Genomic DNA, 15,569 nt, shown 5'->3' on the forward strand with positions numbered 1-15,569 from the left:
ATGTATCCACGGAAAATAGAAATAAAGTCGTTCACGTATGCCATTCTTATTAGTTACATTCCCAAACAAAGGTAATTATCATTAATCAAGGTTTACATTCGGTAGGCAACACACCTTACAGGTAGAGAGACCGTTCCTGAATCATGTTTGTTTATTATCTACAGGCAGTGGCGGTTTGTATTAAAGAGCTGCAGTGCTGCAGAACCGGCAAAATTTAAGAACAAGAAAGAAGTAAATACGTGTGAATTTACTCAATTTACAACCCAGTACCCACACCACAGTATATCTGTAGCTATCCTATCTATTTATTCCCCTACGCGCCTTATTTTATGCAACCAATCATTCAGACGGGACTGCGTACCGAAATTTTCAGTTTTATGGCCTCTCGGCCAATCAACGATTAGCAGATGACGTCAATTAACCACGTGCTTCAGGGGATAAGGGAGCTGCAGCGAAGACAGTACCGAAACAGGTTGCTATGTTGCGTTGGCGTTTATTTTCGGGATTATTGTTGTTTCTGTGAGCGTTACTTTTTATAAATAATGGATGTGGAGGACATTACCAGGAAGTTCGCAAATTTTTCGCGTTTATCGCTGGAGGAAAAACTGAGAATAAAACAAGAAGGGCACCCTTTGCCGGATATGACGATTGAATTCAAAGGAAAAGGTAGAGGAAAAGAGTACGTTCGAAAATTTAATCGGGAGATTTATTCAAAAACTAAGTGGATTTGCGGTTGTACCGTCAAAAATGCGTTCTTTTGCTTTCCATGCGTATTGTTTGGGGGAGATACGAAGTGGACGCAAACCGGCATCCGTGATCTAGTTCACCTCAGTGATCGCATACAAACTCACGGAAACAGTAAGCAACATATTTTAAATCAAATGCATCTGTCTCTGTTAGGGACAACAATGTGTAAATGTGTAGTAGTTCCAGGTGAATAAAATTTTTTTTAATTATTTTTGTTTTTTTTTCTTTTGTTGCTAAATCTACTTTTATTTTATTTTATACCTACATCTACAATTATCATTATGCGCAATATTGGTTACAACAGAACCGGCAGTTTCAAATGTCACGAGCCGCCACTGTCTACAGGTGTTATGCTTTTATATTGTTTAATCAAGTACTTGTTTATGTATTCACGTGGAAGTATATTATTGGTGCGATGTTGCTTCTTGTAGTGAGTATTTTATACACTTCCGACTCTTCGCTGTATATGTTGCTCTCTCTATTTCGTGCCGCTGTGCCGTAAGCAATACAAGTATTTTCAAAAACTTCTAAATTTAAGGAGCTTCTGTAATGCTTAGGATGTTAAAGACCCACAGAATTTTCAGAAAGTCCCGAATATCATAAATTTCAGAAACTCGTGCATATTTTATTGCAAATAATAAAAACGACTGAAGATTAAGAGAAATACGACGAAATCTGGCAAACACGGAATACTAATTAGTTTTCTAAATCAAACAAGCACTCAACAAGATTGTAATTTGAGCCACATTTACGTGTAAATTTCTGCGACACGCGAAAGAATAAAGGCGTACACTGTTTTGAGCTTATATTGATCTAATTCGCAAAATAAGTTTGCAAATCAAATTTGTATCTTTCTGCAGCACAAATAACAAGCTCTTAGAACCCTAAATCCTTTTTAAACTTTTTCAATCTTTCTCGAATTATTATTTTAGTTAGATAGTCGCCAAACTAGATACGTCCATTATAAAAGAGATTACTTTTTTAAGTGTTCAGCTTCTACGACTAATTGCCATCTAAACAGGTGTGTTTTAACAAAGGTGCAATAAAAGAGATTGCCTAAATAGTTGAAGTTAAAGCCGCTGAGAAGTGAGTGGTGTTTCAGTTACCTACTCAATGGAAATATGAATCAGAGGGTTGGTTGGAATTCTCTAGTAACCGGAGCTAGTTCGAGAAGAATTGGTACAGCAACAGCAAAAACGTTCGTCGAAAGTGGAATAAATAAATAGGCTATTTTCTTCCTTCGTACTTCGTACTTTTATAATATTCACAGGTAATTAGGATTGGAGGAAAGCTCGATCGTTTAGAAAAGCCAAGTCGGTAAATATCCACCGACGAAACGTACCGTAAATTGTACCTACTTCAATGCGATGTTGCGGATGAAAAAGAAATTTTGGGGGTAGGTATTCTAGTAGATAGAAGCGAATTGAGGACCGAAATCTACTTTGATTTTTTTAATGTCTTGCATACAGAAAATCTGACAAAAGTGTGTTTATATAACATGCTTGAGATGTAGCATCTTGAAATTAGAGACATTGAGAAATATTTTAATTTATGATGAATTTATAAGTAAACAATAAATAATAAATAGAAAATAATAAATAGCAAATAATAACAAAATTTCTGTGACATTTCATTTTATTTTTCCTACAACTAGCTCAGTAATAAAATGATTTCTACCCTTTACCTTGCGGAGGTTTGATCCCTTATCTCCTCTGAAAACCTATAATTCAAAATTCTCCGGTTTGATTGAACACACAGGCGATCAAGTTCCTTTTCTTTCACGTTCCTGGATATAAAATATTAGTTTGATTCATGAAAGGGAATACAAAACAAAATTGCATTCCTCTCTCGTGATCACGTGTACCTGCTAAGTTTGATCCTTTTCTAGTCTGTTATTTTTTATACATAATAAATTCCTGGTACATTCTCCTGTTTAAAATATGCACACCTCTGAATGCTAAACAAAATTTTAGTTCCACCAAAGGACTGGTAGGTACCTCTGAAATTAAGTATCAAATTCCGAAGGAATCAAGCGAAATAACCAAAATTCTTTGTTAGGATTCAATTTTTATCAATAAATACAATACAAAATCTGATTCATGCAACTAATTCTCAAGGGTCAGTTCCTTTAGAAATATTAAGTTACTTCAACAGAATTAATATGCAAATTCCTACGAATAATCGACCACTACAAGGTTTGTTGGAAAAAAGTTCGTATGAATCGCAAATTCAAACAAACCGGCTGCAATTTCGCGGAGGTAAAACGGGTGTGGGTAAAACCCGGACCCGGACCCGGACTTGGTGGGTAAAACCCGGACCCGGACCCGGACCCGGAACCGGACTCGGACTTAGTGGATTCTTTCTTTTATATTTTCGTGCATCGTAACATTAAAGCCGTTATGAGGGGCTTGGTAGGGTTCCAAGCATTACCTTTTTCGGTTGGATTGAACCCTTTCTGTGCGTCAAATGCGTTTGGCTCATATTTTCAAAATGCACAAAGAAAATAGAAATTTGTTTCTTTTGTCAATATTCCTTGTTGTAGTCGCTGTATTAAGTTTTATTTTAGGCGAACGTTAAAGCGGAAGCGGAGCTTATTTTCGCTCGTTCTTACACGATGTTTGTACGCGCTTTAACTTTAGAAGGAATTATTACAGTACGAGGTTGAAATCGTCATAGTATGTTCCAGATCATAAAATAACATCCATATCCCTCCAAAAATACAAGAAATATGAACAAAATTGCGCCAGGCATGCGGGTTGGCACATCTTGGTAGCCGTGTGACATAGTAAACATTTAAATAGGGGAATTTGTACCTAGATTACGGCGCAACAATAATCTTCTATTAAAGAGTTTGTTTTGGAAACCTTCTAGCTTTCCGGAAAACTATAAAAAATAAAAAATAAAGGAAACGGTCAAAAAATGCATGCACATACCCAACTTCCTTTAAACTATTAAAGCGATTTTTCTAAAAATTTTAATGTGGATCCTTCAAATCTAATCTGCCCATGCGCACACCCAACTTTCTTATTTGTAAAGGAATTTCTCTGAAGCGGCAAATAAATAATTTTAATCACAGATGCTTCTAGCAAAGCAAGCATATCTCATATTGTAAAAATCAGATGTGCGCTTGCGCATGCTGCGCAATGTCAATTTCCTTATATGTAGCGACATTTTTTTGAATTTTTAACCAATGGTTCTTCTACTGCAGGGAACATATCGCATATTTTAAACATCAGGCGCGAGCTTGCGCACGCTGCGCAATGCTAAGTTTCTTATTTATAAGAAAACATATTTTCCTCTACCTACACATAAATAGTCCGTTATATGAATTTTCGGCAAGTTCTGATCGTTTATGGAAAATGGACTAAAGTAACTCCCCTTAAGGCGAAAACCGCTTTTTCATTTTTGTTTTCGTTAAATTAGGCTTATCTTTTTCTCGTATAAGTAATACACAAAAAATCACCGACAGTTCTTGGTGGTATTGACCATTTTGTTGCAATAAGTCGAAAATGTGACATGTCATGGAAGGTTTACGACGATTTATCGAGTAAGATCAAAAAATTTCCCCCGCAGTAAATATATTTTTATTCATACATAGTTCCTAGGTACCGAGCACCTAACCCTATTTAATCTAATTAATTTATAGTAGCTTTACATTTTATTCATACAAGGTGATCCACGTAGTCCGTTCGTTAGAAGTTTTTAAACTTGTAGTTGAAATAGAAACTTGAAATTTGGTTTACAGCCATAACCGACCATTGCGAATTGAAATATAAAATAATTTCAAGATGGTGCTCCTTCCATAAATACCCCGCAAGTAGTGCCATCTTGGTGTTTTTTAATAGAAACGTAACATTTTCTATTTTCTTCCTATGCGTTAGTTTATTCTGCATTCAACGCAATTAAAATTTAAGTACCTACCTATCTGTCATAGGTTTTGGCAAATGTCAAATGTAAATCAAATTTCAATTTCTATTCAATTGCAGGTTTAAAAACTTTTAACGAACAAGCTGCGTGAATGTCGCTGTATATTAATTCGATATTTTATTGGAAGTTACTGAGATCGACTGTATCATGTCCAATAAACCAATACCTACTCGGTTTACGGGAACGTCTGTAATGTTCAAAAAAACTGTCGGTGATTTGTAGTGTTTTACTACGAGAAAAAGATAAGCCTAATTTAACGAAAACAAAAATGAAAAAGCGGTTTTCGCCTTAAGGGGAGTTACTTGAGTCCATTTTCCATGAACGATCAGATCTTGCCGAAAATTCATATAACGGACTATTTATGTGTAGGTAGAGGAAAATATGTTTTCTTATAAATAAGAAACTTAGCATTGCGCAGCGTGCGCAAGCTCGCGCCTGATGTTTAAAATATGCGATATGTTCCCTGCAGTAGAAGAACCATTGGTTAAAAATTCAAAAAAATGTCGCTACATATAAGGAAATTGACATTGCGCAGCATGCGCAAGCGCACATCTGATTTTTACAATATGAGATATGCTTGCTTTGCTAGAAGCATCTGTGATTAAAATTATTTATTTGCCGCTTCAGAGAAATTCCTTTACAAATAAGAAAGTTGGGTGTGCGCATGGGCAGATTAGATTTGAAGGATCCACATTAAAATTTTTAGAAAAATCGCTTTAATAGTTTAAAGGAAGTTGGGTATGTGCATGCATTTTTTTACCGTTTCCTTTATTTTTCATTTTTTATAGTTTTCCGGAAAGCTAGAAGGTTTCCAAAACAAACTCTTTAATAGAAGATTATTGTTGCGCCGTAATCTAGGTACAAATTCCCCTATTTAAATGTTTACTATGTCACACGGCTACCAAGATGTGCCAACCCGCATTCCTGGCGCAATTTTGTTCATATTTCTTGTATTTGTGGAGGGATATGGATGTTATTTTATGATCTGGAACATACTATGACGATTTCAACCTCGTACTGTAATAATTCCTTCTAAAGTTAAAGCGCGTACAAACATCGTGTAAGAACGAGCGAAAATAAGCTCCGCTTCCGCTTTAACGTTCGCCTAAAATAAAACTTAATACAGCGACTACAACAAGGAATATTGACAAAAGAAACAAATTTCTATTTTCTTTGTGCATTTTGAAAATATGAGCCAAACGCATTTGACGCACAGAAAGGGTTCAATCCAACCGAAAAAGGTAATGCTTGGAACCCTACCAAGCCCCTTATAACGGATTTAATGTTACGATGCACGAAAATATAAAAGAAAGAATCCACTAAGTCCGAGTCCGGGTCCGGGTCCGGGTTTTACCTACCAAGTCCGGGTCCGGGTCCGGGTCCGAGTTTTACCCACCAAGTCCGGGTCCGGGTCCGGGTCCGGGTCCGGGTTTTACCCACACCCGAGGTAAAACTGCAGATAATGATTATACCAAGAAATAATAATCCAATTTTCCGCTGTGTTGATATTAATTTTGCCCAATTTATTAACTAGGTTTGTTAAGAGTAAATACATCGATTAATTGTTTTTAAATTCTCTGCCGTGTGCCGTTGTATACAAGGTATCCAATGAGGCAATCAACTTTGAGGAACTTAGGCTGTGTTTAACTCAGATCCCTTTGTAAACTTATGTTTTCTTATTGTATTCCTGTTACAACTTCTGCCTTCAGCAGTCAGGATTTTCTTTTAAGGTGTTTAGCCATTTATTCTCGTGAGTCCCAACGACTGCCTTCAGCAGGTACAGGGTATCTTGTCCACATTTAATTTTTTTATCTCTAAAAACAATAGCCTCATGCAAGCTATGTTGCATTCTTTTACCTTTTTTCTCATTTCGCCCCTTCACCCTGACCCCCCCTTTCTCTTCTCCTTGCTTTTTCAAATTTCCCGCTAGTTACTTTTCTTCCCCCTACGCCCGACATTTCATTTAATATTAAAAGTCAATTAATTTTACATCATGTAACTAAGATTGCATTCAATGAAGATATTTTTTAATGTTATTGTTTAATTTTATTATCATCGTTTTTTCCCGTAAGTAAAAATTAACTCGCTAGTATATAACTGAACCAAGCTTTTTCAGCATTCTGTCTTACAAATTTTGCATTGTGTACTTCTAAATGTTTTAAAACGTTTTATTCTGTAATTTCCTTAAGGTATGTACTTTTATCTTGTAAGTTTCATGAATCTGTAACAGATATTGTACCCAGAAGGTGATCGTTGATTGAAACTAGTCGCTGCTTTTATAATTCATACATTAAATTAGTGTGGGGAAGGTTTTGTGTCTTTTTGGGATTTAGCCGTTACTGTTAGCGAGCGATCCGAATAAAAGTTTAATGTCGGTTTATTTAATAGCATTTTTATTTCCAAAGCGGTTCTCCGACTCCAAAATATTCCTTCGCGCATATTTTACCACTCGTAAGTAAAAGGCTTTGCTATTAATCAGGCTGATAAAGAGTTTTCCTATAAGTCAGGGCTTTATAAGTACAAACAAAATGTAAAAGATCAAATAAATTTCGTAACAAATCAACAAGTGTAAAAATGCAATATTGAACTAAGTACAAATGGAATTAGCCAAGAGGTGTCGATATTGAAATATATTATCGGATGGTAGCAAAGTTCGGGCTAAGGAGAAATATTGATTGGTTGTTGAACGGTGAGTGAGAGAAGTCCTGTAAGGATGAAAAGTAACCATTTTTATTAGCTTCAGAATTACTTGTATGTTGACTTCAATTAACACTTTTTAAATTATTGTCACTCCCCTACGTTTTACTTTGGGCGTCCTTGCGCCATTCTTTAGTGCTACTATAATAGCTCATGTACATTCTCACACACAAATAATACGTGCTAGCTCTTTGAAATCCCGCCGAAGACCCCCTTACCACGACCTAGTCATCGTTTTTTCTCGAAACGCACACTTATTAAAAACGTACATGTTGTTATGGCGCTTATTCTGGACATACTTTTGTTCAGGTTCGCTATGAAGCGGTATATGTGGAAATGTTCTTATGTCGATCAAACATAAATTCAAAACCAGATTTTTTAAAAGGCTAAGCGACCACCTGCAATACGAGGAAACAACAAATTAAGTCAGGTGGAATTTGTTGATGCAAAGAATTTTAGACGAAGGTAGTACGGTCGTATTGCTATAATAATTCAATGATGGGCACTCCCCAACTAAAAAATACAGGTTTTGGCGTTTTCAACTGACAAATCACCATAAACAAATCCCCTAAAGATAATCACTTTTGGGGGGTTCCTGTGTTTCGGATTGAACTAGTATTTTTGCGAAGGTCTCTGCTGTTTTTGATTCGACGTGATGTCTTTTCACGATCTGTGGTTATCCTTCACTTTGGATTCCACCAGGTGCATTATTTGTGTTGGCACTTTTTTTCAACATTTTATATAATACTAGCATTCCCTGCGAACTTCGAACCACCTATGCGAAATCCAGTTTTTTTTCACGCACTCCGTTTCCGTATCTTTTGGAGTAGACCTTAACACCTTCAAAGAAATCTACGTTCTAAAGTCTCTTTTCGACTGTAAAACATAAAATCCTGTTGTGTCCTGTTCCTGTTCCCATTGGAATTTCGGAAGTATCAGCAACCTTCGCGGGCATACGTAATTGATACGTCCAACCGTCTATTTTTTTGTATCTGGCCTACATCAGAATGGCCTGAGCGTGCGAAAAAGCACGCCAAGCTGTAAAGATTGCTAAGTAAGGTTACTACAAATATAACATATGAAACTATAATTTGGGACTGAAAAAATCCTCTCCGATCGCTTTCTGGAAATTGAAAAGAGATCTTTCGCTTGTATCCTTTGTTGGAAGCTTACACAAACGCACGTCGTTTAGAGTAGGTATGCTGCCAATTCTGTTTCACTGTTTAATCGCAGTTCTGAATGAATTCGCCAAAAGGTAGAAAATTTAAATACCTTTGTTGTTGTTTGAAAGATGTTTTCTATTAATTTACGCCAAGAGCCTTTCATATTATTTATAATAGGCTGTTTGCATTTGGATTTTGCAGGTACAATTATTTTTCTGCTTCTGCAACAAGCCTAAGTAAGGTTACTACAAATATAACATATGAAACTATAATTTGGGACTGAAAAAATCCTCTCCGATCGCTTTCTGGAAATTGAAAAGAGATCTTTCGCTTGTATCCTTTGTTGGAAGCTTACACAAACCACGTCGTTTAGAGTAGGTATGCTGCCAATTCTGTTTCACTGTTTAATCGCAGTTCTGAATGAATTCGCCAAAAGGTAGAAAATTTAAATACCTTTGTTGTTGTTTGAAAGATGTTTTCTATTAATTTACGCCAAGAGCCTTTCATATTATTTATAATAGGCTTTTGCATTTGGATTTTGCAGGTACAATTTTTTTCTGCTTCTGCAACAAGCCACTGAATTGCATCTTCTTCAACCGAAGTCATTTTATTTACTAAGACGGTGATTTTTATAAGCAAACGTCAAGTGACGTTTCCATGGCAATCAGGAATGGCGAATAATCAGTCCACTTAATAAAAAATGTATTCGCGTGCTTGATTATACACTTGTATCTTAATATTTTACCGTAGCCTTTAATTTTGCAGTAGAATTCTAAAAAAACACTTTTTTCTGATGATCCTCAAGTTGTATTTTGGGACTTAGATAGCAATACAGCAATTCGAACAACAAAACCACAACCAGCTACGACAATTGTAATGAATGCTGGTGAAGAAGCGAAAAGGATAATCAGTAGCTAGGAAAAATTTTCAGAAATTAACCGAAAGTGGAGAATAATTACAAATTAATTACTGGCAAGGTATGAAAATAATTAGGTACCATAGATGTCGACATCTTTAGGCAGGAAGCGAAAATTTATTGATTATTTTTTCCGTGTGCAATGTCAATGGACATAAAATAATGTTTTGGCGTATAATATGCAAACACGATACGGTGAAAAAATAGGTGTGAAGATTGTTATTTACATTCACAAAACAAGATTTGTAAAGGGGTAAAAAGGTAAAAGTATTCCCTTACCGACACAGGTTAAACAGCCTATTGATATGTTCTACGTCACACCTAAAAATATTTCCCATTTGAATATTTCATTCCATCCTTCAAATGGAGGGGTGATTATAAAAGTGAGAGTTAGGGTCAAATTCATATTACACAGTAGAAATATGGAGCAATGGGTTGGATGCAATGCTCTAGTGACCGGAGCTAGTTCCGGAATTGGTGCTGCAACGGCAAAGAAGTTCATCGAAGCTGGAATAAATGTAAGAAGTTGTTTTTTTTTGTTCGCACTTACACCTTTTACAATTAACAGGTGATTGGAATTGCGAGAAGGCTCGATCGTTTAGAAGAGCTAAGTCAGCAAATATCCACCGACGAAACAAAATTTTATCCACTTCAGTGCGATGTTACGAACGAAACGGAAATTTTGGGAGTGTTCGAGTGGATAGAAGCGAATGTGGGGCCGATATCCATTTTGTTTAATAATGCCGGTACTTTAGTCGTAAATCCGTTAGGCGCTGGTAAAGTTTCGATTCGAAGGATCTATCAGAAATAAGTAATTTGTCGGTACGATTTTAGATGGCGACCTTAACATTTGGAAGAGGACGTTATACACCAATTGCTTGGCTTTGTCAATTTTTACGCGCGAAGCCATTAGGGTAATGAAGGCGCACGATATCGATGGTCTTATAATAAACAATAGCAGCATAGCTGCTCGTTACGTTCCAAACCACCCACTCCCGAACAGTTCCCCAAATGTGTATCCTGCCACTAAATTTGCGGTCAACGCTCTTTCGAATACTTTAACAAATGAATTAAGGCACGAGAAGTCAAAAATTAGAGTTTCGGTAATTCGCATCTCGGTTATTAATTTAACGTAAGTAACTTATATCAATTTGTATACAGTGTGTCAGTCCTGGATTAACTCTAACCGAGATATTTCGTTATGAACCTCCTGAAGTTCTGGCCGCTGTTGGAGATAGTATACCTTTCTTAACATCGGAAAACATTGCTGACTCTGTTATGTTTATTCTATCGACACCGCCAGATGTGCAGGTAATTTCCTTAATAGTCCCGTCAATCTATTCCGTTATTTGTTCTTGAAACGTTTTTCCGGCGCACGCCACCCCGATCTGAGTGCGCGCTACGGAATAAATTTAAATAAGCGTCAAGTTAACTTGTGATCAACGCATTATAAATTAACGATTAATTTTTATGGTTACCTTGCTGTTTCTGCTGAAAATTAACCCTTAATTTATAATACGTTGATCCAAATGTAATGCCAGCGGATTTTGAAATTTAACTGGGTTATTTTTTCACCCTCATAATCGACAACGACTGTTCTATAATACCATTTCACACATTACGATATCACAACAATTAACATTTTAATTTGTTATGAATAAAACCTCCGAAAAAAACTATTTTTCTACAATCGATATCCAAAGTAGGCATTTGCGCTCGTATTTGACAACGCAAACGTCATCTTTTTCGAGGAATGTCACTTTGTCGCTTATAAGCGACAAAATAGAAAAAACGCTCGCTCTCCCAATTATTAACTATAAATCAAATATACATTGCTCAGGGTATCCAATGACAACGAGTAAATGACATCTTTCATTTGGGCATAAGATTAAAATGATTTGTGTGAAAAATTTAAATTTCTGGAAATATGTGAACTGCTCGATTGTAGAAAAAATCTTGTGTGTAATTCGAGCGCAAATTGATTGTCGATTTCAAGAGATTGCCGCGCTCCTTCGTCGCGCGTCAACTTTCTCTTTCAATCGACAATATATCATTTTGCGCTCTTAATACACAAATAGCTATTTTCTACAACTGTCAAAAAAACCTGTCATTTTCTGACGAATTTCGAAACGCGAAGTACTAGATTTTTAAACGGTTAATTAATAAGTACGGTTGCTCTTGGCAACGTGCGCGAAATCGTCAACAGAAAAATGTATTTCGCGCACGTGACAAAGTTGAACTTGAACAGCAAATTTAATTAACAATCGGTTCAGTGGTAGAAAAAATATTGTATATAACGCTAGCGCGAAGTTATTTCGCGCATTTGACTGATATTTTAACTCGGCTTCGCCTCGTCACCTTCAGTCTCAATGCGCGAAATTGAACTTCGCGCTCTTGTTATATAAATAACTATTATTATAAATTTCACAGAAAAGTCTAGCATTTATATTTAAATCAGTGTGAATAATAATTAATTCTTTTTTAGGTACAGGAAATCATTGTCCGGCCGGTAGGAGAATTTATATAATATTTCACCGATGTTCACGATATCTGTATTATCCAAATATCTAGGGGCTTTTTAAATATTCACGTTGCATGTTTCACACGACAATAATGTACTTATCAAAATATATCAAAATAACATACCCAAGACACATGTTTTCTGTTAGTTTTATGAATAAATATTTATCTGGCAACTTCTGCGCTTACTACCATTTTTGCAACCCAATTGACAGCTTACATGTATCATTTCCCAGTCCAAATTCAACTGTCTCGCCGTTTCAAATAAATTTTGATTAAAAAGCAGTTGATTGCGTTCTTACTTCTTCACCGAAATACGCACATTTCTTGTAAATAAAAGAAGCTATTTCTGCCGATGTCAGTTAAAAACCTTGAGTTAATTTCATTTGTTTGGAGTCCCTTGAAGGGCGTCCCGGTATGTCATTCCGTATATTTTTTACGGGATGTTAAGTAAAATATAAAATTGCCTTAGAATTTTCATTTTGTCAATTAAGGAAATTACTGGGAAGCTTGTTTCTCTCAAACGTTTCGCCGGTAGTTGAAGATGTATGGGGGCGCAAAATTACTTTCGTTCAAAATAGGACGAAATAATGAAATTGTATTAACCGATAATGCGATACACGTAAGTGCCAGGAGTGTACCTTTTGATAAAACAGAGATTAACGAAGTTCAGGGAAAATGGAGGAAGTCATGGGAAACGTTTACGTCGGCCAAGGTGCTACCACCTGCAACTATTGAAATAAGGAGTTATTTATGACGTAAAGATCAAGTTAACTTAATTAATCATTCAACGTCTTCCCACGAGTCGAGATCCGAACAATCAAAATTCAAAATGGCAGTGTGAATCTTTCAATCTTTACTTTTTTAAACAGTTTTCATTTAATGATAAATGATGAATACCAGTACCAGTTCTTAAAACTAGAGAGCTAGGAAGTACTGCTACTCAAGGTTTGAATCCTACATGTAAGGTTGCATTGAAGCTTCAGAGCTTAATTTTAAATCTTGGATTTTCAAAATCTAATGTTGAAGCTTGTCCCTTGCTTGTCCTGTCTTTCAGACTTTGCGACGCAGCTTTTGTCTTGAACCCTGAAGGCTAAGCTTTAGAGTTAGGTTTGTAAAAAAAAGCTTGCATCTTGAACCCTGGGTTGAAATACCGTGCTTCACCTTGAAGCTTGAAATTTAAAAATTGGATTTTAAGGTATGAACCTTCAATCTTTTAGCTTGACTGTTAGCTCTGAAAAATTGGTTCCTAACCCTTGAAACTTGGGCCTTCAACCTATAGCGCTTTGAAATTTGAATTGCATTTAAATTTAAATGAGCTTGAATCGCGGTTTAGTTCAAGTATTCGAAACATAAGTTCTAAAACATTTCTTAAATCTTAAATACTAAAATTTTGGAGCTTGAATCTTGAAACTGGTATCTTCAAGTTGTATTTAACTCGTGCAATTTGAATCTTGGAACTCTGACCAATATTTAATTGTACCATAAGACCTAAAATCTAAATTTCGATGCCTGATACAAGGAAACTTGAACTACTGAATTTTTGAGTCTTTGGATTTTTGGATCATTGGCAAATGGATCGTTGCATAGTTGGATCAAAGCTCCAAAGTTTCCGTTATTGTATCAACTTTTTGGAGTCTTTACGGTCATTATGGAAACTTTAACAAATCGTTGAACCATTTTTTGAAGGACCTTGAAACTTTTCAAATACCTACCAGTGACGAACCTTTGAAGAGTTTTTGGAGAGTTATTGGAGTTCCTTTAAAGTGTCTTAACTTTTGATTCGCTTGTAACGTGTTTTTTTGTGCTCTCGTTTATTTAAACTCTTTTCGCGCTAATGTAAATTTTATATCCTTACGCCATGTAGGTGTTTCGTTTGTAATCCACTAATTTTCGATGCAAGTTAACCCCGTAGTAAATTTGTTACTATCTTAGTATATGTTTCTTTTAAGATGCTCTTTGTTTCGCCAACCAAAATCGTGCAGATGTTTTCTGTGGTATTTTTATCTTACTCGCGCAGTTTTATTTCTTTCCCCGCAGTAAAGGTTCTGCTTTCGCATTAATTACATGCGAATGTCTTTTGGTACGCCATTACTTTTCTGATTAGACTCAATGTCTAATGGCTAATGGTTAACGGCCAACGGCCAATGGCCAATGTCCATTGTCAAATGTCCAATGTTCAATGTCTAATGGCTAATGTCTGATGATACTTACGATTACTTGTGTGACTACGAAAATTCATTCTGTTAGTTTGATTACATTGTATCCTTCAGATTAGCTCTATTATACCGATATTAGTACAGTTACTTTGTGAATTAGTTTTGAAGTAACCGTTTTTTGGTTACGATGTTTGTTTACTTCAAAGAATTTCCTCCTACAAGCTTATTTACATTTTGGATTCATGATATTGCGCTGCTATTGAATAGAAATTTAGGTTATATGTGCATCGTAAGGTAATTTTTTTGAATTTAACGTCACTGTTTATGCTGTTATACCCGAACTGTAAGGATAACTCCTGGTTAATCAAAATTTTGCTTTTGCTAGTGTAAAGTCATTCGAATTATTCATTCTTCTTAAGTATTCATTACAGTTTTAATATCCGATTGCCTACGTGTCAGACGTTAACATTGCCATTTCGCAATATTCTACGTGCAGCGCGATTCACTACCCCTTTTATTTGTTTGTTTGTATTGTTATCCGTTAGAGATATGCAGAACGTGCCCTTCTGAATTTAGAAGATCGCTATGACCAGAGTTCAAAGGCGATTTTTTTTTTTCGTCGACTGCTTGATTAACGTTTGATTACATACTGTTTTTCGATACCATTATTACATTTACTTGATATTCACCTAACGATTATAGCTCAGTTGTTATCTGCGGAACCCTGTTTTGATATTAATACTTACTCTGACTACGTGTCAGGGGCATCACCCCTTTTTACTAAAAATTTAAATTTAAATAGACATTGTCGATCTATATATTACAGTGATCTATTTGTAATATTTGTGAGTAAGTTATTCTCAATTGTGACGTCAATTATTGTTCATGTGCTACCCCTCTCATTCCTATCAAGTATTTTATTCTTTTATCTTTAAGCAAGGGTCGGTTTGGCTTGTTTCCCCTTTTTGGTAAGTATTCTCTCCCCTCTTTTGGAGGTGACTAAAAAATAAGTAACGCCTATCCGATTGACTATTACTAAAGTTCCATTTGTGTTTATTTTTCTTGTGAACAAGAACCCCAATATTCACCCCGACTCACCTCTACTTTGCCTCAGTTTACCATGTGCTTATTTTAATGGAATTTTCTTACGTTTGCCAAACAGAACATAAAACGTTCTTCTGGTCCTTGGAATTATTATGTTATTAATGGTGGGTTTATATAGTCATCATCATTAACTCACTAAGCTCAGGATAGTTTCGTTGGTTAGCAAAGTGCAATAAACCTTTGTTTCTATTGGCGATTTCTTAATGATTTTTGATAGTGAACTAGTGATAATGATTGTATAAACCCACCATAAATCCTTGAGTTTTTAATATGATTTGTTCATTTTGGTTTGATTCTCGCTTCTTGGACTGCTTACTTACGGTCGTTTGTTAAGTG

At 35.7% G+C, this 15,569-nt stretch overlaps 1 protein-coding gene across 1 annotated transcript; it reads left to right on the forward strand.

Moving 5' to 3' along the window:
• The first annotated feature begins 9,872 nt into the window (after window positions 1–9,872).
• Window positions 9,873–11,008, forward strand: LOC116169221 (farnesol dehydrogenase-like). The gene is made up of 4 exons (XM_031485249.1): window positions 9,873–9,968; window positions 10,019–10,226; window positions 10,285–10,553; window positions 10,612–11,008. The coding sequence occupies exons 1-4, from the start codon at window positions 9,873–9,875 to the stop codon at window positions 10,807–10,809; spliced, it is 771 nt and encodes a 256-aa protein (XP_031341109.1). The 3' UTR covers window positions 10,810–11,008.
• Window positions 11,009–15,569: the final 4,561 nt, after the last annotated feature.

The sequence above is a fragment of the Photinus pyralis genome, unplaced genomic scaffold (genome assembly GCF_008802855.1).
Source record: "Photinus pyralis isolate 1611_PpyrPB1 unplaced genomic scaffold, Ppyr1.3 Ppyr1.4_LG4, whole genome shotgun sequence".
Lineage (NCBI taxonomy): Eukaryota > Metazoa > Arthropoda > Insecta > Coleoptera > Lampyridae > Photinus > Photinus pyralis.

Bases quoted from the DNA above. Each gene is read 5' to 3' on its own strand.
- LOC116169221 (XM_031485249.1), top strand. From the start codon at position 9,873: ATGGAGCAATGGGTTGGATGCAATGCTCTAGTGACCGGAGCTAGTTCC. The intron at 9,969-10,018 runs GTAAGAAGTTGT...TACAATTAACAG, and splicing joins TCATCGAAGCTGGAATAAAT to GTGATTGGAATTGCGAGAAG. The intron at 10,227-10,284 runs GTAAAGTTTCGA...GTACGATTTTAG, and splicing joins CGTAAATCCGTTAGGCGCTG to ATGGCGACCTTAACATTTGG.